The 22,630-nt window shown below is 51.7% G+C and overlaps 11 protein-coding genes across 11 annotated transcripts; 5 read left to right on the top strand and 6 right to left on the bottom strand.

The window, feature by feature from the left end:
* Positions 1 to 30: 30 nt before the first annotated feature.
* On the top strand, positions 31 to 662 carry P152DRAFT_470551 (60S ribosomal protein L34-B-like protein; the record flags this gene model as incomplete). The annotated part of the gene is made up of 4 exons (XM_033680984.1): positions 31 to 54; positions 114 to 127; positions 191 to 314; positions 474 to 662. The coding sequence occupies 4 exons, from the start codon at positions 31 to 33 to the stop codon at positions 660 to 662; spliced, it is 351 nt and encodes a 116-aa protein (XP_033538172.1).
* Positions 663 to 1,392: 730 nt separating this feature from the next.
* P152DRAFT_369526 (uncharacterized protein) lies at positions 1,393 to 3,359 on the bottom strand (the record flags this gene model as incomplete). The annotated part of the gene is made up of 3 exons (XM_033675483.1): positions 1,393 to 1,976; positions 2,024 to 3,182; positions 3,237 to 3,359. Coding segments are annotated over 3 exons (1,866 nt in total), but the record flags the coding sequence as incomplete, so codon positions are not given.
* Positions 3,360 to 4,166: 807 nt separating this feature from the next.
* P152DRAFT_428717 (DNA repair helicase) lies at positions 4,167 to 7,030 on the top strand (the record flags this gene model as incomplete). The annotated part of the gene is made up of 5 exons (XM_033677338.1): positions 4,167 to 4,293; positions 4,344 to 4,348; positions 4,406 to 4,663; positions 4,711 to 5,343; positions 5,389 to 7,030. 5 exons carry the CDS (start codon positions 4,167 to 4,169, stop codon positions 6,967 to 6,969), a joined length of 2,604 nt encoding a protein of 867 aa, XP_033538170.1. The 3' UTR covers positions 6,970 to 7,030.
* P152DRAFT_505128 (imidazole glycerol phosphate synthase HisHF) lies at positions 6,960 to 8,978 on the bottom strand. The gene is made up of 3 exons (XM_033682419.1): positions 8,759 to 8,978; positions 7,239 to 8,702; positions 6,960 to 7,179 (listed from the first exon to the last, which is right to left on the bottom strand). The coding sequence occupies exons 1-3, from the start codon at positions 8,879 to 8,881 to the stop codon at positions 7,090 to 7,092; spliced, it is 1,677 nt and encodes a 558-aa protein (XP_033538169.1). The 5' UTR covers positions 8,882 to 8,978; the 3' UTR covers positions 6,960 to 7,089.
* Positions 8,979 to 9,188: 210 nt separating this feature from the next.
* P152DRAFT_388368 (u3 small nucleolar ribonucleo protein-like protein imp3) lies at positions 9,189 to 9,809 on the top strand (the record flags this gene model as incomplete). The annotated part of the gene is made up of 2 exons (XM_033675923.1): positions 9,189 to 9,655; positions 9,713 to 9,809. The coding sequence occupies 2 exons, from the start codon at positions 9,189 to 9,191 to the stop codon at positions 9,807 to 9,809; spliced, it is 564 nt and encodes a 187-aa protein (XP_033538168.1).
* A 3,575-nt stretch (positions 9,810 to 13,384) lies between these two features.
* Positions 13,385 to 14,069, top strand: P152DRAFT_470546 (cutinase; the record flags this gene model as incomplete). Its single annotated transcript, XM_033680983.1, has 3 exons — positions 13,385 to 13,492; positions 13,543 to 13,751; positions 13,802 to 14,069. 3 exons carry the CDS (start codon positions 13,385 to 13,387, stop codon positions 14,067 to 14,069), a joined length of 585 nt encoding a protein of 194 aa, XP_033538167.1.
* A 409-nt stretch (positions 14,070 to 14,478) lies between these two features.
* P152DRAFT_389581 (3-oxoacid CoA-transferase) lies at positions 14,479 to 16,160 on the bottom strand (the record flags this gene model as incomplete). The annotated part of the gene is made up of 3 exons (XM_033675990.1): positions 14,479 to 14,610; positions 14,661 to 16,013; positions 16,098 to 16,160. 3 exons carry the CDS (start codon positions 16,158 to 16,160, stop codon positions 14,479 to 14,481), a joined length of 1,548 nt encoding a protein of 515 aa, XP_033538166.1.
* Positions 16,161 to 16,733: 573 nt separating this feature from the next.
* On the top strand, positions 16,734 to 19,163 carry P152DRAFT_479058 (Glutamyl-tRNA amidotransferase subunit B, mitochondrial; the record flags this gene model as incomplete). The annotated part of the gene is made up of 3 exons (XM_033681690.1): positions 16,734 to 16,800; positions 17,128 to 17,388; positions 17,444 to 19,163. The coding sequence occupies 3 exons, from the start codon at positions 16,734 to 16,736 to the stop codon at positions 18,709 to 18,711; spliced, it is 1,596 nt and encodes a 531-aa protein (XP_033538165.1). The 3' UTR covers positions 18,712 to 19,163.
* A 53-nt stretch (positions 19,164 to 19,216) lies between these two features.
* P152DRAFT_376829 (uncharacterized protein) lies at positions 19,217 to 19,659 on the bottom strand (the record flags this gene model as incomplete). The annotated part of the gene is made up of 2 exons (XM_033675637.1): positions 19,217 to 19,492; positions 19,573 to 19,659. Coding segments are annotated over 2 exons (363 nt in total), but the record flags the coding sequence as incomplete, so codon positions are not given.
* A 520-nt stretch (positions 19,660 to 20,179) lies between these two features.
* On the bottom strand, positions 20,180 to 20,794 carry P152DRAFT_446176 (uncharacterized protein; the record flags this gene model as incomplete). Its single annotated transcript, XM_033677908.1, has 2 exons — positions 20,180 to 20,612; positions 20,718 to 20,794. The coding sequence occupies 2 exons, from the start codon at positions 20,792 to 20,794 to the stop codon at positions 20,180 to 20,182; spliced, it is 510 nt and encodes a 169-aa protein (XP_033538163.1).
* A 226-nt stretch (positions 20,795 to 21,020) lies between these two features.
* On the bottom strand, positions 21,021 to 22,431 carry P152DRAFT_127155 (uncharacterized protein). Its single transcript, XM_033673744.1, has one exon. The coding sequence runs from the start codon at positions 22,316 to 22,318 to the stop codon at positions 21,248 to 21,250; it is 1,071 nt and encodes a 356-aa protein (XP_033538162.1). The 5' UTR covers positions 22,319 to 22,431; the 3' UTR covers positions 21,021 to 21,247.
* Between the last annotated feature and the right edge of the window lie 199 nt (positions 22,432 to 22,630).

Below are 22,630 nucleotides of genomic sequence, written 5' to 3'. Positions count from 1 at the left end.
ACAACCCCGTAATCGCGAGCCACCGTCAATATGCCGTCCAACCGATTAACCTACGTGAGTTGGACCTATACATGCGAATGAATTGCTAAAGTTGCTAACATCACTCGTGACAGCGCCGGAGGCATTCGTAAGTAACCACCGAACCGCTTGGACGACCACGAAGGACGATAGATATTGACGCGAAAGCCAGCTACAACACCAAATCCAACAAGGTCCGGATCATCAAGACTCCCGGCGGCGAGTTGCGATACCTCCACATCAAGAAGCGTGGAACCGCCCCGAAATGCGGTGACTGCGGCGAGAAACTTGCGGGTGTATGTACCATCTTCAATTCCTCGATGGGTTGCGTGTCGCAGATCTTCCGAAGCCATCAATTGTCCTTCATAGTCGACTTGCCTTGACCTCGGAACTCTGGCCATTCGGACGGCTCGGCATCCACAAGTGTAGCCAGACACTAACAACCATCTGTCTAGGTCCCCGCTCTCCGTCCCCATGAGTACGCCCAGATCTCAAGACCGAAGAAGACCGTCCAGCGTGCCTACGGCGGCTCGCGATGCGCCAACTGCGTCAAGGACCGGGTCGTCCGCGCGTTCCTGATCGAGGAACAGAAGATCGTCAAGAAGGTCATCAAGGAGTCTCAGCAGGGGCAGAAGAAGCGATAGAGGGGAAATGAGTTCGAGGGATGCGGGAGGTGAAAGGCCGGAAGGAGTTTGAATCCCAATGCCCGCGACGATCCATGAGATTGGGCTCTCGTGTGCATTACATTATCGGAGTGGCATGGAAAATAGTTCTACAAGGCGTGCTTGAAATGGGTTCAGCCAAACGGTTCAAATCGATTGCATCAATGAATGCATGAAACTTCCAAGGGTTTCCATGATATTGCCATTCGAATTTCGTTATGTGATTGACCCTACCGCTGTTTAGGAACGCTATTTTAACTGAAGGACTATAAAACAAAGAATGTAGTTTATCTACAGACACCAGAAGTGTGCTGTCGTTCATTGACACCTCAATCTCTTCGTGGAACCAGCTCATCCAGGGTTCTAATAAAAACTGCTAACTTGCAAGCAATTGCCATAACCATCGTACGTCCCATACCCTCATACTGCAAACAAAAATTATAGACAAGACAACCATACCATGCTACCTATAGCTCAGTTCCGTTCCCAATCCCCCCTGAGGAAACCCCAGATCCGGCCCTTCATCCAAGAACCAGCTCATCGCATCGAAGAACTGTAAACTATCCGCCAACCCCGCGCCGTTCGGCCCCGCGAAATTCGGCGGATTCACCCCCCCGTATCCCACCGACATCCCATGCGTCAGCCCCAATGCTGGCCCCGTCGGATCCATCAACGTGTCCCCTCCGGCGCTCATCTCCCCGGGATGCAGATGCGACGTCGCCTCGGGGGACGTGGGATTCTTCACCGCCTTGTCCAAGCTCTCGACGCGGACCTTCCCCTGCAGCTCCTCGCGCCACCGCCACACGCTGTCGTACAGGAGCGACATGCTCATGCGGCAGCGGACCTTGAGCTGGACGTTGTGGTCGACGGAGCGGCGGGTGGGGGGGCGATCGGAGTCTTCCTCGTACTTGAAGCCCTCACCGCTGGCTTTCCAGAGTTGGACGAGCACCTCGGCGAGGCGCTGGGGGAGGTCGTTGGTGATGACGCTCATGTTACGGATGGCGCGGATGGTGCGGTAGAAGAGGTTGCGGCCGTAGTCGCGGTCGACGTTGACGACGAAGAAGGAGTTGAGGAGCTTGAAGAGGGCGAAGCCCGCGGCGAGCATCATTTGCATGATGAAGCTGGTGGCGTATTTAAGACCCGTGAGCTCATCGGACATGGCAACGTCTAAGAAGTTGGTGGTCGCTTGGTAGAGTTCCTGAAGATCGCTGCTGTAGGTAGGAGATGAAGGGGGGTCAAAGAAGGTATGTAGGCGGAGGTGAAGTCGGACAGCGCTTAAGTGAAGAGGAAGCCAATCTGGGTCCTAGTTAGAAAAGCACTGAACATTTTGGACGGAAACTTACTGGTCGAAGAATCCAGACGCGTCTCGAGGCCATGCATTGCCTGGGCAAGCATGTTCACCCGGATCGAGTCTTGACGTTCTCCAAATATATCATTCGGCTGCTTCTCATTGCTATAGAGAGTTTTTGTGATGTGATTGCAAAATTTCTCAAGGGCAAGACGCTGAGCAACCTGGGTTGGTAAAGGGGTATCATGAAAGGATGCGTCTCCAAAGTCAAGTGTGGCATCGTAGAGGGTGTCAGGCGGTTGGCCATAGCCAGTAGCGATATTCTGTGCAACGATGTTACAACAGGCCCACGTCTTTAATCGGTCCTTCACGTCCTCGTCTTTGAGGTTGATATGTGTCCGGGTGAAGTCTTGAGCGTGGGATGGCCGGTGAAGACCGATCTGTTTTGCAATTTGCATCATCAAACCGCAGAACATAAATGTAGGGTCAGTAGATGTGCTGCTTGTCGGTAGTGGCCATGCGCAAAGGAGACAGAGCGCCTTGACGACGTTGTAGTTCTGAGGCACTTTCGACATCGAGCCCCATACGAGGCGAGTATAGGGTGCAGTAAGCCTCGATAGCAACTCTCGATCGCGTCCGAACTGTCGCGCGGCGATGACGATAATGGTCCAGAAGAGTAGTTTGGACTGGTCGAAAAATGAATCAGGCGATTGTTCCGGATCCAACAGCTCCAAGAACCCATGGTAATTGGACCAGTATTCTTCGAATAGCTCATTCACTCTATGCGGAGCAAGCACTACCTCTTCCAAACTTCTCAGGAGACGACTGTTAGGACTTGCGCCGAACCCAGCAGCGGAACCATCTAGGCCCTGCTTGAGGTCGAGGAGCGAGGCCACGGCCTCATGTGAGCCCAGATGTTGTTGGTCGGGCGAGTTTGACAGACCAGCGTACATGGCCGACGATTGTCCATTTGGGCCATTAGGTGGAGGGAAGAACGGACTCATCGACTGTGGAGGAGGGGTCGGTTTGCTGGTCGAAACCTGCTGCTTCAACTCCTGGATCTGTCGTTCCAAAAGCTCTTTATTCCGCTCCAACTCCGCAAACCGGCTTCGCTTCCCAACTCGCTTGAAGTTGGAGTCGATTCGACAATCGAGCTTATGCTTGATGCATCGGCTGCATGGTTGGTAGGGGTCTTGAACGACATCGCATCGCAGCTACGGAGTCAGACGTTAGCGATGAGCATCAATTGCGTTGCACGACTCCTGCACCTTTTGCTGGCGACACTCGTTGCATGCCCTCTTGACACCGGGCTGGCGCCTCTTGTGCTCCTCATCGTCCGGGTCGCTGTCTGGGGAACTTTCCAGGCCCACGGTCGAACTGTTCCGTTTTCGCGTCAGAGTGCGGGGAGTGGGCTGGTGCACGGAACTGAAGGATAACTCGGATTTTACAGGGGCCGATGCCGCCTGGGAGGTAGGGGTGGTCTGTTGAGTCAAATCCATTCAGGTCATAATATTATATGGCGATATCGAGACATTCGGCTCCGGTGATCGGAGGCTTGGGTGGGAGGAGAAGTTGGCGCAATCGGAGGCGGGAGGTGAAAACAGGAAAGGGTGTGGAACACTGGATAGATTGGAACGATGGAAATTGGTCCGTTGGTCCAGAATTGCCTTGTGGTGTATTGGTGGTGGAACTGCTTTGGTGCAGTAGTGGTGCTGTGACTTGGTGGGCTGGTGGGGGGACGGGGGACGGTCAAGTAGGAATGAAGGCGCAATAGGAACCCCGCCGCCAGTGGCATCCCTGTTTGGGCGCCAGTCATGCAGATAACCCTGATCATTCTTCCTAATAATGATGATAAGATCATAAGGTAGTCTTGATAAATAAGGCTGGGGGGAGACTAGACAATAAGTTTCATGTAGAGGCTGGTATCGGATGTGACGATAGCAAACTGGAGTGACAATTCGAAACAGAAACTGCGGCAGCCATGCAACAATCCGCCCTCCGGTACGACTGCCCGTGAACGGGGACTGGTACCGGGACTGGGCACCAGGATCGTGCTCCTTTTTCATAGTTCATGGACGCGTCGCGTCGCTGCAAGCAACCCACGTCACATCATCCCGAATCCATGTATACGGTACATCAATGAAGAGATCCACTGGAAACCAAAGGGTGAATAAGATCTATTCTGGTCCAGAATGAGAATGGCTACATCTCGGGGACGGGACTTCCATCATCCGTACCAGCCCTATCCGATTCAAAATGACTTTATGAACGCGCTTTATGACTGCATTGAAGAGAAGAAAATAGGCATATTTGAGTCGCCAACAGGTACCGGAATATGAAACTAACCGTGTGGAACAAATACTGAGGAACTTTAGGAACGGTAAGATCACCAATGGTCCGGATGAGAACTCCCCTTTTAACTTTTTGCCTTTCACAGGGGAAGTCGTTGAGCATCATATGTGGTGCGCTCACGTGGCTTCGCGAGAATAAACGAAGAAGGTTCGAAGAATCCATTGCGACGCTCCCGGGGGATGAGGACGAGCCAGAGTGGATTGTCGAACATGCAAAAGAGCAAAAGCGTCGTGATGCAATCGGAGCCAGGGCAGAATTTGAGCAGAGGTTGCGACGCATTCGGGAGAGGGAGCGTAAGCAAAAGACGGAGAGTAGGAGGGAAGAGCATCGTTCCAAGCGACCGGTATATCTCATTTTGGGGTTGAAGATAAGGTTCTAACTACTGCACAGAAACTCTCTGACAGCAGAATTGCTGCTTCCAAATCCGAAGATGATACCCAGTACGAGTTGGCAGACTATGACAGCGACGAAGCCAGTTCCCGAATACCGGGTCCTACTATCTCCCTCTCGGCAGAAACAAGAGCGTTGATGGATAAGATGGGCCTCTCCACATCCGCAGTCGCAAAAGATGAGCCAGAGGAAGCAGAAGACGAACTGAAGATATACTACTGCTCTCGCACGCACTCGCAACTCTCACAGTTTGCTGAGGAGATTCAGAAAGTCAAGTTGCCGCCTGGAGTCCCGCTAGAGCCGCTGGACCGCAAGAATGGAGAAACGGACATCGAAGACTCGCTGAAATATCTCACCTTAGGCTCTCGCAAGAACCTCTGCGTAAACCCGAAAGTCAACCGCTTGAAGGATGCTACTTCAATCAATGAGCGCTGTCTTGAAATACAGCAGTCGGGGACGCCAGAACAGAGCAGATGTTCCTTTCTCCCGTCGAAGCAGTCAGAGTATCTCATGAACGACTTCAGGGACTATGCCTTCGCAAATGTACGGGACATTGAGAAACTTGCGTCCCTGGGTTCCGATCTAGGCGTGTGCCCATACTATGCATCAAGATATTCCATCCTACCATCAGAGGTAAGTCCGTTGTTTCCTATATCAAGACATCGCTAAAGGGCGCAGGTTGTGAGTTTGCCATACCCACTCCTTCTTCAAAAGAGCGCACGCGAAGCTCTCAATATAAATCTGAAGGACAATATCGTCATTATCGACGAAGCGCACAATCTCATGGAGGCCATCAACAGCATCTACTCTGTATCGGTGTCTCTCGAGCAAGTCGAACGCTCACGGAAACAGATCGGTATCTATCTTCAGAGATTCCGGAATCGTCTGAAGGGCAAGAACCGCGTATATGTCACTCAAGTCGTCCGCTTGCTAGACTCGTTGGGTGAATATCTCCGGGGCAAGCTTTTCGAGGCTCCTAACGCGGAAGGAATCGCGTTATACAACGAGATCATGGCAGGCAAGGCAGTCGACCAGATCAATCTTTACAAGCTGTCGGTATATCTCAACGAAAGCAAGCTAGCCCGGAAGATTGATGGATATACCGAACACGTCAACCACGAAGAGACAACCCATTCCACTACAAAGAAGCCTAGCAGAGGCCGATCAGCTCCGTCACTGATGTCGATCCATAGCTTCTTCAACGCATTGACAAACCCCTCCCGTGAAGGCCAATTCTTCTACCATCGAGGCGACGGCCGGTCGATAATGTTGCAATACCGCCTCCTTGATCCAACCTTCCATTTCAAGGAGATCGTGGAGGAGACCAGGGCCGTGATTCTCGCCGGCGGGACTATGTCTCCAATGGAGGATTACTTCAAACATCTATTCCCCTACGTTGAGCCGACGAGAATATCCACGCTCTCCTGCGGGCACGTTATCCCAGCCTCGAACATTGCGGCGTGGCCGCTGGTTCAAACAGGAAGTGGGGTCGACTTCGACTTTACATTCGCGAAAAGGAACTCGGACGCGCAGATCCAGCAACTGGGTGAAACTCTCATCTCGGTGGTTTCTAATGTCCCTGATGGGACTGTTGTCTTCTTCCCCAGCTACGCTTACCTAGACCTCTGCCTATCAAAATGGAAACAGCCTGGCTCGACCGTCTTTAACCGTCTCTCTGCCACGAAAGCCGTGTTTTTCGAATCCAAGACCCCGACAAAACCATCCGAGTCCGTCCCCTCGAACAACCCAGACAAAGCGGTCATCAACGACTCAATCCTCTCCGCATACACCCAAGCGATCAGAACCCCATCAACACCACACAAAGGCGCCGTTCTGCTCTCCGTCATCGGCGGCAACTTGTCCGAAGGCATCAACTTCAGCGACGAACTCGGTCGCTGCGTCGTCGTCGTCGGCCTCCCATTCCCCAACCCCCACTCCGCCGAATGGAAAGCGAAGATGGCTTACATCTCCTCGAAGGCCGCCGACGGCGCGGATGGCCAAGCGGCGCAGGACGTGGGGAAGGCGGTGGCGAGGGAGTTCTACGAGAACGCGACGATGCGCGCGGTGAATCAGGCGATCGGGCGGGCGATTCGGCATAAGGGGGATTACGCGACGATTGTGTTGATTGATAAGAGGTATGGTGCGGAGAGGATCCGGACGAAGTTGCCGAGTTGGATTAGGGAGAGTTTGTGCGAAGCGGGGAACACGGGGAAAGTCACGGAGGGAATTGGGAGGTTCTTTCAGGAAAAAGGGGCGTAGTAATGCAATCTAGGATACCCGAAGGTAGGTCTATCGTATTCAATACAAAGTTGCAGTCCGCGCAGACTTTTTCGGAAATCCCATAAGGCCCATCTATTCGTTTGAGTCAAGTCCCCCGAATCAAATATCCTCCTCAAACTTGCGTATGCGAAGGCCTTTCGAGTACAAATGCTCCTTCACCTGTTTCACCGTGTACTCTCCCCTATGGAACTGTGAAAGTTGTCAGCCAATGCCCAGTAATCGAGTCCACCAGAAAGGGATCCGCTCACCATTCCCGCACCAAGCGCAGCATCCGGATTCGCCGCCTCGAAAACCTCGCCAAAATGTTCAGGAACGCCCGCACCGCTGCTCGCAACCACCGGGATCTTCACTACCGCTTTGACGTCCCGAATCAATTCCAGGTCGAACCCTTTATTCGACCCGTCCCGGTCAATGCAGTTGAGAAGGATCTCGCCACATCCCATCGCCTCGACGGCTGTGACCAGTTGTCGGACGTCGAAGTCTCGGCCTTCGCGGCCGCCTTTGATCGTGGTTTGGTACCAGCAGTACTCCTCGCCATTGGGGCCGGGGAATGCAGTCTTGATCGTATGGTGAGAGGTACTTGACGGATCTGCAACGTATACTCTGCGCGGGTCGACCGAAACAACCACTGCTTGATTTCCATACGCTGATGATATCGTCTCGATTGCCGTGGTGCCATCCAGTTTCTTGCCTCGCGCGAAGTACTCCTCCGCAGCCGTGACCGCATCCGAGCCAATGCTGACTTTGTCGGCTCCAGATTTGAAGTACAGCGTCGCGACATCCAGCGCAGAAACCTTCTTTCCATCCGGGTCGACCGTGTCGCGAATGCCACCACCAATGGTCAGGGGGACGAAGACGGTCTCCGACGTCTTTCGGAGAATCTCGAGCATCGGGAGATCCGCCACCGGGCAGTTTCGGAAGGACGTGATATTTAGGAACGTAACTTCGTCAGCACCTTCGGAGTAGTACTTCTTCGCCATCTCCACAGGCTTTCCCAGATTTCGGACGGCCCCTCCCTTCCCGTCTGTCGTCTCCGTTCCGCTTGACGATTTCTCTCGAACGTCGTATTGATCCCCTTTGGTAACGACCAAATCCCCACTGTCGTTCGTTCTCACATCTAGGCAAGCAATTATCCTGCGCGTCAGACCTTCTTGTGACAGCAGGGAATCAGGGGTGTACGGGAGATCCGATACCCTTCTGCTATCAAGGAACGCTTTGATGACGCGCAACCCTGCAGCACCGCTCTTCTCAGGATGGAACTGCGTCGCAAAGACGTTGTCTTTTGCAACTGCTCCGATGAATTCTTGATCGCCGTATCGCGCAGTCGCTACGTCCCATCCCAGCTTTTCGAGCTCTCCCGCTCGATAAGGCACAGCGTAGGAATGAACGTAATAGTACTTGCTGTCGGGTCGTAAACCGTACAGACTTTTCCCACCCAGTGATTTCGCGTAGGATGTATTTGCAGAGTTCCAGCCGATGTGCGGGACACTCTTGTCACTGTCATCAAACCGTGTGAGGGAGCCGGGAATGACTCCAAATCCTTTGACAGCTGAATCTTCCTCTGAGCTTTCTAGAAGAGCCTGAAGTCCCACGCAAATCCCCATGAAGGGTTTGCCCGAGCGGATATGGTTGCATATTGCTTCCGTGTATCCTGATTTAGCTAGCTGACTGCAGCAGTAACCGAAGTGACCAACACCTGGTAAAATTAAGGTCTGTCCTACAACATCAGTTAAGTCCACTCAACATGGGATTCATGTTGGATGCTTACATCGGCCTTCGATATATCTTCTGGACTTTTGACCCATTCCACGGTATACCCGACTTTTTCAATGGCATTGACCAGCGACCGGATATTCCCCGCAACGTAGTCGAGCAAGTGCACCGTCGGCATTTTTATCAGCCAAATTCAATTCCCCAATTGAATTCGAAAGTTATATGTTCAATCCAGCAGGGAAAGAAGAAAAGGGTGCTCGATGCCGATATTCGTGAGTCATTTCGGGTCGTCTCATCGATTTGATACCTCTAGAGTACTCTAATGGAGCACCACGCTTGATGTGATTGGTCGGAATAAAATTTTCGCTTCGGAGCTCCCTCGATTCCATTCGACTTTGAATTTGATCGTGATGGATTGAAAAGACATTGTATATGTCGGTTCGAGCCAAAACAGCAGCGGTTAAAAGAGCTGACTTGATACAAACATGGTTCGAAAATTGAAGCATCATGAGCAGAGGCTCCTCCGCAAAGTCGACCTCGTCACCTACAAGGGCGACAACGACCATCGCGACGCTGCCGTTTGCCGACGATACTGCATCCAAAAACCTTCCGACTACACCGCGTACAACCGATTATGCGGCTCATTACGACAACTTGCCCATAAGCTGACTCTGCTCCCACCCGATGACCCGGTCCGGATCCGCTATGAAGATCTCATGTTAGAGAAACTATTCGATACGGGGATATTAAGCACCGGCGGGAGTGGCAAGGGCAAACTCAGCGATGTCGAGCACAAGGTCACAGTTAGCGCGATGGCAAGGAGAAGATTGGGCGTGGTGATGACACGGCTGAGGATGGCGGATACGGTACAGGCTGCGGTGAAGTTCATCGAGCAAGGACATGTTCGTGTTGGAACTGAAGTTGTGACTGACCCTGCGTTTCTCGTGACGAGGTAAGTTTTGCTTCCAGGCGCTACATTTCCGCGCCAGTTCATTCTAACTCTCGCCAGGAACATGGAGGACTTCGTCACCTGGGTCGATTCATCCAAGATCAAGAGGAACATCATGCAGTATCGCGATAAGCTTGACGACTTTGAACTGCTATGAGGCACTGGAGCATACTTGCGGACAGCCCTCAAGTTGATTATCGCTCGAATTCGGACCAAAAGCCGATTCTCTTGGAGGCGAGAGTTAGTATCTCGCCTTGCAAAGCTGAGATACCATCCGCCGACCCTTATCTCCGCTCATATTGAGCTACGCGGACTGCTTCCTCGATTGATCTGGATCACAACTACATAAGCCAGGCAGGCCGCGGAATGCCGGCGGCTGTCGAACAGTTGAGGATTTGATCGAGCAGAAAACCTACTCGGTATAATTCTGTCGACAATCGGAAGAACAATTGTCACAGGCCATCGGCGCACAGTACGGAAGACCTCTTAGGAACATGTCGTCTTTGGAGGATAAAGTACACTTCCGAATTGAATGGCATCGCTATGTCTATGCATTGAGAGTAATGCCCTCACCGTATCAGAATATTATTGGGGCGATGGCGCCGAATTTTACGATCCTTTCCTTGCATACATCAGTGACTCTGCAGCCAGAGACGACCCAGGTGGTTCAACTCTCACATATCGCAACCCTCCGAGGAGTCTTAATCGCCGTATGCGCCGTTGATGAATTTGCCTCAGCAATGCATCAGCAACCCCCTTTCGTCCCGTCCCACTCGCCACATTCCGCAAGGAAGAGCTTCCACGAGTCTTCATAGATGGCTCCCGCCATCCATTTCTGCATTTCATACCTCCACAGACAACAGCAAGCATTAAGGAACTGCTGACGCATGTTCCCCAGCATCCGCGTCGGAACGAGCTACGCCTCGGGCTTATCGTTGCACATATAGACCGCTGCGGATATGGAACAGCTAATCTTATAGCACATCCCTTTGTGCCTTCGGACATCCAGACGTCGGTCCCCTTGCTTCTGAGGCATTCCACGGCTTCCTCATAGGAAGAGTTGTTTCCTCACTGTGTACACTGGGTGGAGTTCCCTTGCCGCAATTGGGCGCCCAATCTTCCTGCATCGCTTCGGCGTTAGCCTATTCCAATTTTTCGACTGAAGAGCGGTTCATCGCTTCGAACTCCGAACATACCTGGGTGCTCATTTATTCATCGACAACCGGAATGGAAGACACCCCAGTGACGGTGAAAAAGCTTGGGTTCCGCTGTTTAAGGTACTAGAAGATGTCCTGGACGGTGTCGCCGTAGAGAATGACCGCTTCGTTATCCTCAAAGATTTTCCTTTCCACCCGTATTCCTCCTTTGGTCATGAACCCGATCGTTTCATTCCTCATTCTTACGCCGGGGATACCACAGAATAGTCTCCAAACGTTCCGATAACTTGGTTTGCCCCGCTCGAATCAGTGGTGACACGCTCACGGTAGCAGAGACTTCGTTTCTAAGAGCTGCGCTGAGCTAAAGAAGAATTAGTAGAGGCATGATGAATCGATCATGACACGGTTGGACTCCATAAATTGAGACTCTAGAAAGGAAGACGTTAACAATCTGGAAGCGTTGAGAATACGATTTATAGAGAGATCCTATACGATTTTCTCTAGAGGAATGTTAATACCAACTTTCTAGACTTTACACCGATGAAATATCCCTTTCTTCAGTAAAGAAAGGCTGCTCGGATGTGGATTGACGACCACAGATACCGTTCATCGATGGCCTCTGGCTGGAAATACTTGCTGTTTCTTTGCTGGCTATATCGCTCCAAATTCGCTCCACGTCGACATAGAAAAAACTGTCTTAAGTGCTGCAGGCGCTTCACGAGTTCCTATTCTATCGTAGAATAGCAGGAAGCGGCATATAGAGAACAAAAACATTGTACGCCACATGCTCTGATGTATCTGCCTTTTCTCCCGTCTTCGGGGCAATCGTATCAGTGAGTGAACATACTGTGTCTATAAGTCCGTAACTGTAGTCTGTATCCAGCGGAAAGTGCACAACGTGATCTAGAGGAAAGGAAATTCGATTGCCAAGTGCATTGCTTTTCCGTTCGACGTTCCTGAACGATCCTAGGGTTGATACTGCCAGAACTTGTCCAGGATCCAAGAGGGTTTGGTTCCATTTTTCAATTAGGATGGAACTGTTCTTGTTGTTAGCGCTGCGGATCAGCGATCTAGGAGGTGGGAACGAACTACGAACAACGAAGGCTGGGTATCAAATCGAACAACCTTGAAATTGTGCTATGATTCCGCCACGGGGACCCCTCACCGTTACGTACGCGTATGAATTGATCCAAAAATATCCTCTCAGTCCCGTTTCCTACGACCAATATCGGAGGAAGATGCCTCATTAATGCTCAATCACACAATACAGCATGCCCCCAACCCCGCCAATGCAATGGTCCATCGTAGAGTTAATGCTTAAACTCATTTCTAAGCTCCTTCCCCATATTGCCATGTTCATGCCCGATCTCAATACTGAACGGTTTTCCATATAATATATCAGTAAACGAGAGCGAGTACTGGTGGCGTTCAAGATTTTCTCTTTAGGAACGAGTCAAGCGGAGCGACAAGAAAGCTTGTTTCCAGGTAAAGTACTATCGCTCAACCAGTGGGATCAGTCGGCAGTCAATTGCGGGCCTCTTCCGTCGAGAACGGAGCTACCAGATCGCTGATGTGGATCCTAACCTGCCCATTGGTATCTTCCTCGATGCTTCGTTTCAAGAGAATTGAAGTCGTAAATTCTTTATCCATATTCCTTCAAGGTAACGGAAGCGCCACTCGACGCCCATCGGTAAGTAGGATGAGTATCATCTGATCTAGAGGATGAATTCATCCTCAAGTAAACTTAATGATGAATTTGATGATAAACTTTCCGGAAGTGTATCATATTATGTCCCACGTGCACGAGGATTCCCCAGATCTCCAGGGATCTCTGCTTTCTGTTTCATGAGGAGTATCCTGAAACCGGGGATGAACTATGATGACGCGGCCAATCGCATAGCTTGTCGCTCTTGGTACAATCCAAACCATCCCGATCTAGACTAAGCGAAACAATCGGAAGAAACATTGACCGCCATCGGTGATCTGTCTAGGAACTCTGGTGGTCAGCAGGTGGTCACTAATTCTCCATATTTCTAGAGATATATTATATTTCTCAAACGCTAGGCCGGAGCCCAGACCCCGACCGAGGATGGCCCTGCATTATGCTTGTGTTCCATACTCTCGCCCAGTATTCACGAATAAGAGCATCCTGCTATGACTGGGTTCAATTCCAGGCTGGTGCCTGGTTGGTGGGATCATAACCCCAGACTTTCCGCAGCCGAATCGGGAAACGGATATTGTTCAAGCTTGTGCAAAGTTTCACCACCGAGGGGCGTGGGATATGACTGACGAGATAATGTTCAACCATTGTTATGGATATTCCCCAAATATCCCCGCATATCATCCAGAAGAGGATAACGACCGAGAGTCGTATACGTCTCTATTATATTGCTTAGTTTAGATGGCCCGCTGAGAAAAGAATATAAGGTCGAGCCGAAAGCCGTGAACGACTCCTGTTTCTTTCCATCGGAACACAGTCATCCCTTCTTCCATTGGCCATTCTTACCGATCCTTTCAAGACACTGCCGCTAACATGAAGCTGTCGACTTCTATCCTGGCCGTCGCCGGCCTTGCCATGGCGGCTCCAGCCCCAGCACCTCAACAGACGTCGAACGACCTGAGCAAGGGCTGCCAGCCCGTCATCTTCGTCTTCGCTCGTGGCTCGACCGAGCCAGGGAACATGGTGAGGGTCCTTAATGCTCCTATGATATACTCCGCTAACAGAGTCCTCAGGGGTACCTCGTTGGACCTCAAACGTGCACTGCTCTGAAGAAGGGAGGTGGCGTCGCCTGCCAGGGTGTCGGAGGCGCGTATACGGCCAGCATCATGGACAACGTGTCCACCCTCGGAACGACGCAGGCGGCGATCAATGAGGCCAAGAAGACGTTCAGCAACGCGGCGAAGAAATGCCCGGACGCAAAGATCGTCTTCGGTGGCTACAGGTAAGTCCCCTCGAAATCTACACGTTTCGCGAATGCTAACTGGCATCCAGCCAAGGCGCCGCCGTCATGCACGGTGCGGTGTCGTCTCTTGAGGCGGGCCTCAAGGAGAAGGTCGTGGGTGGTGTGCTCTATGGCGACACCCGCAACCAGGAGGACAAAGGCCAGATTCCCAATTACCCTAAAGAGGCGGTGAAGATCTTCTGCAGATCGGATGATGGTGTTTGTGGCGCGGGACTCTCCGTCACGGCTGGCCACTTGGCATATGGTAGCGACGTCAATGCTGCTGTCCAGTTCCTGCGACAGAGGATCGGAAAGTAAGCGTGTTTGTAACGAAATGGTGAAGATATTCGCCATCGACTGAAAAGGAGATACCAGGTCGATTGGGAGCATGGACAGATTATTGATAGTCATTAAACGACAAATAACCATGCAAGCAAATCAAACAACAAAATTGCCCATCGAATGAAAAGTGATGAACGTTCTTTATGCAATATAACTCCGCATATGATTTTGGTTTACAACTAGGGCTCCAATATATGGCCGAAGTCGGTCTCGTCCGATTCGTGACAGGTGGGCTGGGACCACGAGTTCTATACGAACTTATGATCACCAATGTAGTCCGCTTGGTAGCGGTGGCTTCTCTAATATCGGCCGTCCGATCAAGCCCCATTAGGGAGCCTGAAGCGGGCCAAGAAAAGATGCTCAATGATCCCAAAGCGTGGAACTCTTACAACATTGGCTTAACTTCACCGGCAACCCGGAACGGCGCCTCTGTCTTTGCCTGGATTTCATCAACCGTTACGCCATCAGCCAGCTCAATGAGAGTCAATCCCTCCGCGAAGTCAACATCGAACACACACTAAGCATGTCAGCACACATTCAAAACAGTATCCGCAACGGTGGACTCACCAAGTCGGTAATGATCCTCGACACACAAGCCTTGCCGGTCAGCGGGAACTCGCACTGCTTCAATATCTTCGGTCGTCCCTTCTTATCCGTGTGTTCCATCGTCACAACGACTTTAGTTTTCTGGGGGTTGGACACGAGATCCATCGCGCCACCAAAGCCCTTGATCTTACCCGGCAACATCCAGTTGGCCAGGTCTCCTCGTGCGCTAACCTGCATGGCCCCGAGGATGGTCAGGTTGATCTTGCCAGCCCGGATCATGCCGAATGACTCCTCGCTGCCGAACGTAGCGGAACCAGGGAGTAGCGTCACAGTCTCTTTGCCAGCATTGATAACATCGGGATCCTCTGCTCCGTTCTGGGGGTATGGTCCCAGTCCTAGGATGCCGTTTTCGGATTGTAATTGCACCTCGACATCGGGATCGACGAAGCTCGGAGCAAGCATAGGCATACCGATGCCCAGATTAGCGTACATGCCGTTCTTGAACTCTTTCGCAGCTCTCCTGACAATGCGTTCTCGCTTGCTGGCGGTCTCGCCGGCACCGAGCGTCTCACCTGGGTCTTTAGCGTTGATCACCTTCTCGATCTTCTTCTCCTCCGTGCTTTGAATGACGCGGTCGACGTAGATACCAGGCACATGGACGGAGAGGGGGTCAATCTCGCCCACTTCGACAATGTGTTCGGCCTCTACAACGGTAACCCTGGCGTTCCGGGCCATGGCTCCATTGAAGTTATTGGCAGCGTATCGAAACATGAGGTTTCCTAACCGATCCGCTTTCCATGCCTTCACAAAAGCGTAGTCCCCCTTGATGGATTCCTCCATGACGTAGCTCTTTCCATTGAACACCTTTACGTCCCGAGCCGGGCCATATTCTGCTACCTTTCCATCCGCTGTGTGCCGTAGTGGCAATTCGCCGGTCTGCACAACCGTACCAAATGCCGCGGGGGTATAGAAAGCCGGGATGCCTGCACCACCAGATCTACACCGCTCTGCAAGTGTGCCTTGCGGCGTCAACTCGAGTTCTACCTCCCCTGTCAAGTACATTTTCTCGAAGAGCTTGTTCTCCCCAACGTAGCTAGCAATCATCTTCTTGATCTGTTTGCTAGCAAGCAGAAGGCCCAGTCCCGATCCAACAACACCGGCATTGTTTGACACGGCTGTCAGGCCGGTTATTTGGGGATTGTTTTTCACGGCGTTGATGAGAGTATCGGGGACACCGCATAGGCCAAACCCTCCACATAGCACGGTGGAGTTTGAGGGCAAGTCGGCGATGGCTTCGGAGGCGGAAGGGAAGACTTTGTTGATTTTGCTGCGGCGGAGGGTGGTTGTGAATGTTCGGGCAAGGAGGACATGAGTCTGTGGATGCATTAGATGCGTGAAAGGTGCAGATCTCGCGATCTCGAGATGAGCCATTCGAGATCAGCCGACGATCAGACTTACCTTAGGCGAGGATCGAGCGAATGTCCCTGCTGTCCTCAGACAGAGCGCTATTGACGACGGCATCGTGGATCACGGAGAAGGACTCAATGTGATATCGAACTAACGGACTTCTGCTGCGCTACGAATATACAACGGACAATCAGACTTGGTACGCAAAAGTTAATGAGAAGGTAGGAAACGGAAGGACCGTTAGACACGAGGAGAGATAATGACAACGGAGAGAACAATAATAACTTGAATCTGAATAGGCGGCTGTCGGAATAGAACCAGCGCCTCTCCACAACTCCCACATCGGCCCGCAAGGTCGGCAACTACGAAGGGTCGCGTTTCAACTTTCAAGGGAATGAACCCTGGTTAAGCGCCACAGCGCGGAACCATTCCATGACAAAATCTGGGGGGTTTGGGGATCTCGGTGTTCAGGGTATCCAAGCTGTCGGAAAGTAACGGCTTAAAAGCTAGTCCTCTCATGCTCTCGCCCAATATCCGAAGCTGTGAGAATGGTATCAATGCATCAATTGACTAAAACAGAACCTCATTAATATTGCCACAGTATACTCCGTAGTAGATGTGGCTTGGTATGGGTTGATGTTGAGCTGGCAGAGAACAATTCCGGCGGATAAAGATATCGGCATCTCCATGTTCGGCGGACTGATCACGCCACATGCGCAGTCTGGTAAACTTTCAACGTCCGCTACAGAAGTGGGTACGCATCATCGGTACGGCTCTGAAGAGAACAATTGATGATGCGCTCAATGGCCTAAAGAATCGAGACTGACGGACCTTCTCACTACGGCCATGATCCGGTCAGGATGGAGGCCATTCAGTCAAGTCTTGCTGGTCGGTTCACCCCGAACCGCGACACGACTGCCACAGATCTGGCGTTTCTACTCCACCGAGTCGGCACCGATATCTGTACCGTTCCGAAAGCGTCTGAAGGATGAAGCAAAACGCTCGAAGACAAGTCGCAAGCAAAAGGCTCCTGATGGAATTGCAGCATCATTAGACCAATGGGAGCTGACCGCTGGCATAGAGGTTCATGCCGAGCTCAATACGGCGAAGAAACTCTTCTCCGAAGCTGCAACCTCCGTCAATGAGCCTCCTAACAGCCATGTGGCCCTTTTCGATCTTGCGTTCCCGGGGACGCAACCGCATTTCCAAGGGGCCACGTTGATACCTGCGATTCGTGCCGCCATTGCGTTTAATTGCCAGATCCAGAGATCCAGTACTTTTGATCGGAAGCATTACTTTTATCAGGATCAACCAGCTGGCTATCAGATCACGCAATATTATGGTATGGAGTCTGAAAAGGCTACAAGTCGGTTTCACGGCTAACGAATGCCAAATAGAGCCGTTCGCGAAGGATGGGCACATCGTCCTGTACCCACACGATGGCATCGCACCAGAAGATGGGAACTCGGTTACAGTTGGGATCAAACAGATTCAAATGGAGCAAGATACGGCCAAGACCATCCTCCAGGGCAACGACACCTATCTCCTCGACTTCAACCGAGTATCCCATCCTCTGATCGAGATTATCACGCTTCCACAGATTCATTCCCCGGCCACGGCGGCAGCATGCGTGCGCAAAATCCAGAGCATCCTTGAGAGCATCAATGCGCTGAATGCCGGTATGGAACTGGGGGGAATGCGTGCTGATGTTAACGTGTCGATTCGGAAGCGAGGAACAGAGGTCGACAGTGGGACTGGACACCAATACCACGGCGTGTCTGGACTCGGGCAAAGGACCGAAATCAAGAATCTGAGCAGTTTCAAAGCTGTGGAAGACTCCATTATTGCTGAACGGAACCGCCAGATCCAAATTCTCGAGTCTGGAGGGGTCATTGAAGGCGAGACGAGAGGATGGACAATAGGCGGCACAGAGACCCGATCCCTACGCGGAAAGGAAGGAGAGATCGACTACCGATACATGCCGGATCCGGATATTGCGCCGGTAATCATTGGAGAGGATCTCGTCGAGCATATTCACGCCACGATGCCGTTGTTGCCGGACGACGCCTTTAGTCTTCTGACCCTGAAGACTCCGTATGGACTCTCCATCAAAGATGCGAAGACCGTCCACAACTTGGACGAGGGTGAACGGTTGGATTATTACATGGAAGTTGTCCAAACCCTCGAGTCTGAACTCTCCGACTCCGAGAGGGCCTCCATGCCTTATGGGCGGACGGCTGGAAATTGGCTACTTCATGAGCTCGGCGGACTTTTCTCTCAATCGGAAGAGCCATGGGATGCGAGCCGTGTGCGCCCTGATACCCTTGCATCGGTAATTCTGAACGTGCTTCGGAAGAGAGTAACAGGAAAGACAGCAAAGCAACTGCTAGCGAACCTCTTCCATGGCGATTCAAGGACTGCGGAAGAAATCATTGAACAGGATAACCTAGCGGTGAAGCCCATGTCTGATGAGGAGTACCACGCGATGGTGAAGACGGTCCTGGACAACAATCAAGACACAGTGCGTGTCATCCTACGCGATCCCCAAGCCGGGAAATCGAAGGTGATGTGGCTTGTCGGCCAGATGATCCGTGGTGCCGAAGAGGGGCGGGTTGACGCGCAGAAAGCCGCGGGAATTGTTAGAGAGCAGTTGAATATCCCCTGAGTGATACCCATTTGTACCATATCTGTACATCTATACACAACTAGTACTCGTACTCGTACATGAATCCAACCTATACGAACAAAGTCGCTAAACCCATAATACACCAAGCAATGCTTTCAAATCAAGCCCGCGATATCTGCTCACGCATGCCATCCAGCATAGTCTGCAGCTTGTCTTCCAACCCCTTCCGCCTCTCCTCAATCGCCTCCAGATGTTTCCTCCGCTCCAACATCCCCTTCGCCTTCGCCGCTATACTCCCCATCTGCCCCTCAATATCCGGCGCCTCCGCTGTCCCCGTCCCCGCTTTCAAAATATCCTCGCTCCTCCCAATGACCAGCTTCCTCAACATATTTGTCACCTCCTCATCCACCATAGTCCCCTCCCCCTCCAACCTCCCCGTCACCCTCTCCATCATCTCCTTCAACACCGCCTCCCTTTCCGCAAACGCCTTCCCCAACGGATCCTCCCCCTCCCCCTCCATCCCCCCCTCCATCCGCCGCGCCATCACCCGCTCCAACGCCAACTTTCGCCCCCGCAACGCCTGCCGCTCGTCCTTATGCACCTTCTTCTCGTGTCGCTCCCCTCGTAGCTCTTCGTCCGACGGCACCGGCGCCCGGTCGCCGAGCGGCGGCCCGAAAGGCGAGATGACGTTAGTGACGATGTGCGCGACGCGCGCGGCGCGGGTGGCGGGGCGGTAGCCGTCGCGGATGCGTACGACGTCGCCGGCGCGGGTGGAGTTGGCGGGGTCAGAGACGAGGAGGGCGTAGTGTTCGGTGAAGTACTGGAAGCGGATGATGTTAGTTCGGGTCATGGGAGGGGGTTGCGGCGAGACGACAGGACGGAGGCACGGAGGGAGCGTACTTTGCGGATCTTGTTATTCCAGACTTGTTTCGGGATGCGTACTTTGACGCATTTGTCCATTTTGCCAGCGGAGACCACCACTCCGACGAGGGCTTTTCGAGCTGGGGCGGCTTGGATGGACGCCATTGTTCGGGATGGTGGATGGGGATAGATGGTTTGGATAGAGGGCTCGGAGAGGGCACTATCACGCGAGGAAAGACATCCGTAATGGCCTCCAATAAGAATTCGAATTGAGTAAATGTTTCACCTCCGAGATATTCAATTGTATGTCGTCGAGCTGATCCAGAAATTCTTCAAGCATTTGATGCTCTGGGGACGTTCGGTCGGCAAATTCTCGGCCATTAACACCTTTACTGTTCTGCCGTCCAGTCCACGTGTGAGATGTTGTCCGACGACTTCCTATTCATCATCCCCCATGAATTGCCAATTTAATGATATGTTTGGTTCTGGGGCTCATTATATTCTTTGTTGTCTTTATGCAGACCTTCACGCTACTTCCAGCCTTCAGAAAAGAGCAAGGTGGATGAACCACGACCTATATGGTACGATTCGGTAACATCGGGACCATGAAACTCCAGAATTCCATCTTCTGATTTCCTTTATTACATCACGAGCCTAATGGAGCTTGCGCCCTCTCTGCGATCACCTGGACATTCGAAGTTGTCCTCGGTTGCTTCGTCACCCCATCCCAGAGTCCGACATGATACGTTCCATCTGTCTCCAACCAAGCAACCCAAGTCCTATCCTTCAGTGTGTTTTCGGTACCATCTTTGATACCAAGTACACCACCTTGCCCGACTGTGAAGACACTCCACATGGTAGGATTGTCCGGTTTGATCGTTTTGCCCGTCGGATTGACTAGGTCGACCAGCTCCAGCATCCCCGAGCCAAGCTTGCCTGAAAGACCGAGCTGATGGCTCGCGTTTCCGGCATGGAAGGACAATGTCCCAGCATCAGTGTAGGCCGTCGTGAAGAACTTCTGGGCAACGTTCGCCGATTCCCGAGTCCCGGCGAAAGCCGCTACGCTTCCGTCTTTGGCGCTGAGGAAGAGCTTCGACAAGGTGTTGACCTCTCTGGGACGGGTTCATTAGCTACGCCAGAGGTAAATGAAGGTTGGAACGAACGCTTCTGTTCGTAGAGTATACCACTGTGCATCTGGTGGAACTTGTGCCAGCGCTAGGGCGAAGATCGTGGTGATCAGCGGGAACAGACTTGGCTTCATTTTGATAGGTTAACTAAGGCCCTGCAATGGAACTGGCTGTGACTCAGAAACCGCAAGAGAAAGGAGCTTGAAACAAGTCAGGACGTCTATCGCAGTTTTCGAACTGGCAGTTTGATGTTAAATACTAGTTGTATACCATCGCCCTGTTCTGCTCCGATCTCGATGCGTAATTATGCCGCAATACAGCACAGATTGCATTGAGGCATCGTTACATCAGTACTTATATAACGGCAATTGACTTTAAAAAATTAATAAGTAATGCTTTGCAGTTCAACAGTCGACCTTGTGGGGGCCTATGAAATTCGAGGCGAGTCGAAGATCGGCGGCTGCCAGCCCCGGTCAATAATATATTCCATACCGGAAATATTGAACACCCAATACTGACAATATGGCTCTGGAACATAATAACGAGAAAGTTCTGTATACTGAGAATTCCCTTTTGTCACATACCTGCTAACCGTATGACTGAAGAAACCTTAAGCCACGTACGATTATCATGCCAACTTCTCTCCGTTTTCTGATTTCACACCATGCCGTGGCCAGCTGCTCCTCCCACCACGTTTTCCAAGGAGTACCAGGGGGACACTTCACAACATCCAAAAGAGGTGGAAGGGGTAGCCTATTCCCATACATGTCTCGGAAATCAACTTCTGTATTGATTGACGCACGGTGATCTGATGAAGGCGATTCCACCCAAATGCCCTGGATAGTTTGTGCCTGGAAGTGGTCCTTAAAGCGGAGTTGCTCTGCTTTCCCCTGGTAGTGCTCTTCTAGTAACGGGCAAGGAGTGAGCACTATTTCGAACGAATGAAATGAAAGCGTGCTGTGCCCTCGAGTCTGGATTACGGATTCTGAAAACACCTTGGTCGTCTCGATCCCGATAGGAAAGTGCAAAGGAATGATTATCCTTAGCTCCAAACGTTTGAGGGAGCCCGGGAATTTCATTGTACTTAGTCCATGGTATAGCTTTTGGTCGACATTCGAGAAGAAATAAGCTGTCCGAATCCTTGCGCTAGACAACGCGTCGGTGGTTACCGTCAAGCGTTTCGGTCGGAACCGTGGCATCTGAAATATTACGTCGGACAAAAAGAAGTAAATGAAATCCGCAAGCAAATGAACGTGGTTCAGATTCTCGAGGGTACGTTGGGTCATAGTAGCGAAAGGACGGAGAGCTAGGGTGTAGGTATCGTAGGGAGGTTCCTCAAGGTCAACCATATGAGTAGCACTCCGTATCGGGATCAAGCTCGTTTCTGAATAGACCAATTTGCATGTTGCCAGCAGCGATGTTGATGTTTTCAAGGATTTCCGCTGCTCATACAATGGGCGCCATCCAGGGTAAGGGGTGTCGCCGAGCTTGGACGTCTCTTCACACTGGCTACAGGCTAGTTCGAAGATATAGTTTCGAATCTCTGGTGGAAGCCTGAACAAAGGGCTCTGTGATTGAGACGGCGCGTCGGCAGGACTGATCTCTGCAAGAGATCGCCTAATATTCCTTCCCCGTAATTGTGCTGCATTCTTTGGCATCTTGCGCGTCCTCCGTCGGCTTGTCCACTGAATTGTAAATGGCCTTGTCTTCCCCAAGTCCTTCGAATTTGCTGGATGATAAAAGATGAGATAACGAGCCAGATTTAGGTTCGGGACCAATCCCCTGAACTGGAATGACTAGAGATCGAGTTCGTCGACTGTATGAAGTGGAAAGTAAGAGGGACCCTGATAGAAAGGTTCAGTTGTAGTACCACTGTAGTAACAGTTCAAGTCCACACTTCACAGAACAAAGTCAGGTTCGACATCCTGATAATAAGAAGTGAGAGGATAGGAGACTTCTGTAAGAATTCA

This window comes from Eremomyces bilateralis (genome assembly GCF_010015585.1).
Source record: "Eremomyces bilateralis CBS 781.70 unplaced genomic scaffold P152scaffold_2, whole genome shotgun sequence".
Taxonomy (NCBI): Eukaryota; Fungi; Ascomycota; class Dothideomycetes; order Eremomycetales; family Eremomycetaceae; genus Eremomyces; species Eremomyces bilateralis.
This window is presented reverse-complemented; position numbering and strand designations above follow the sequence as displayed.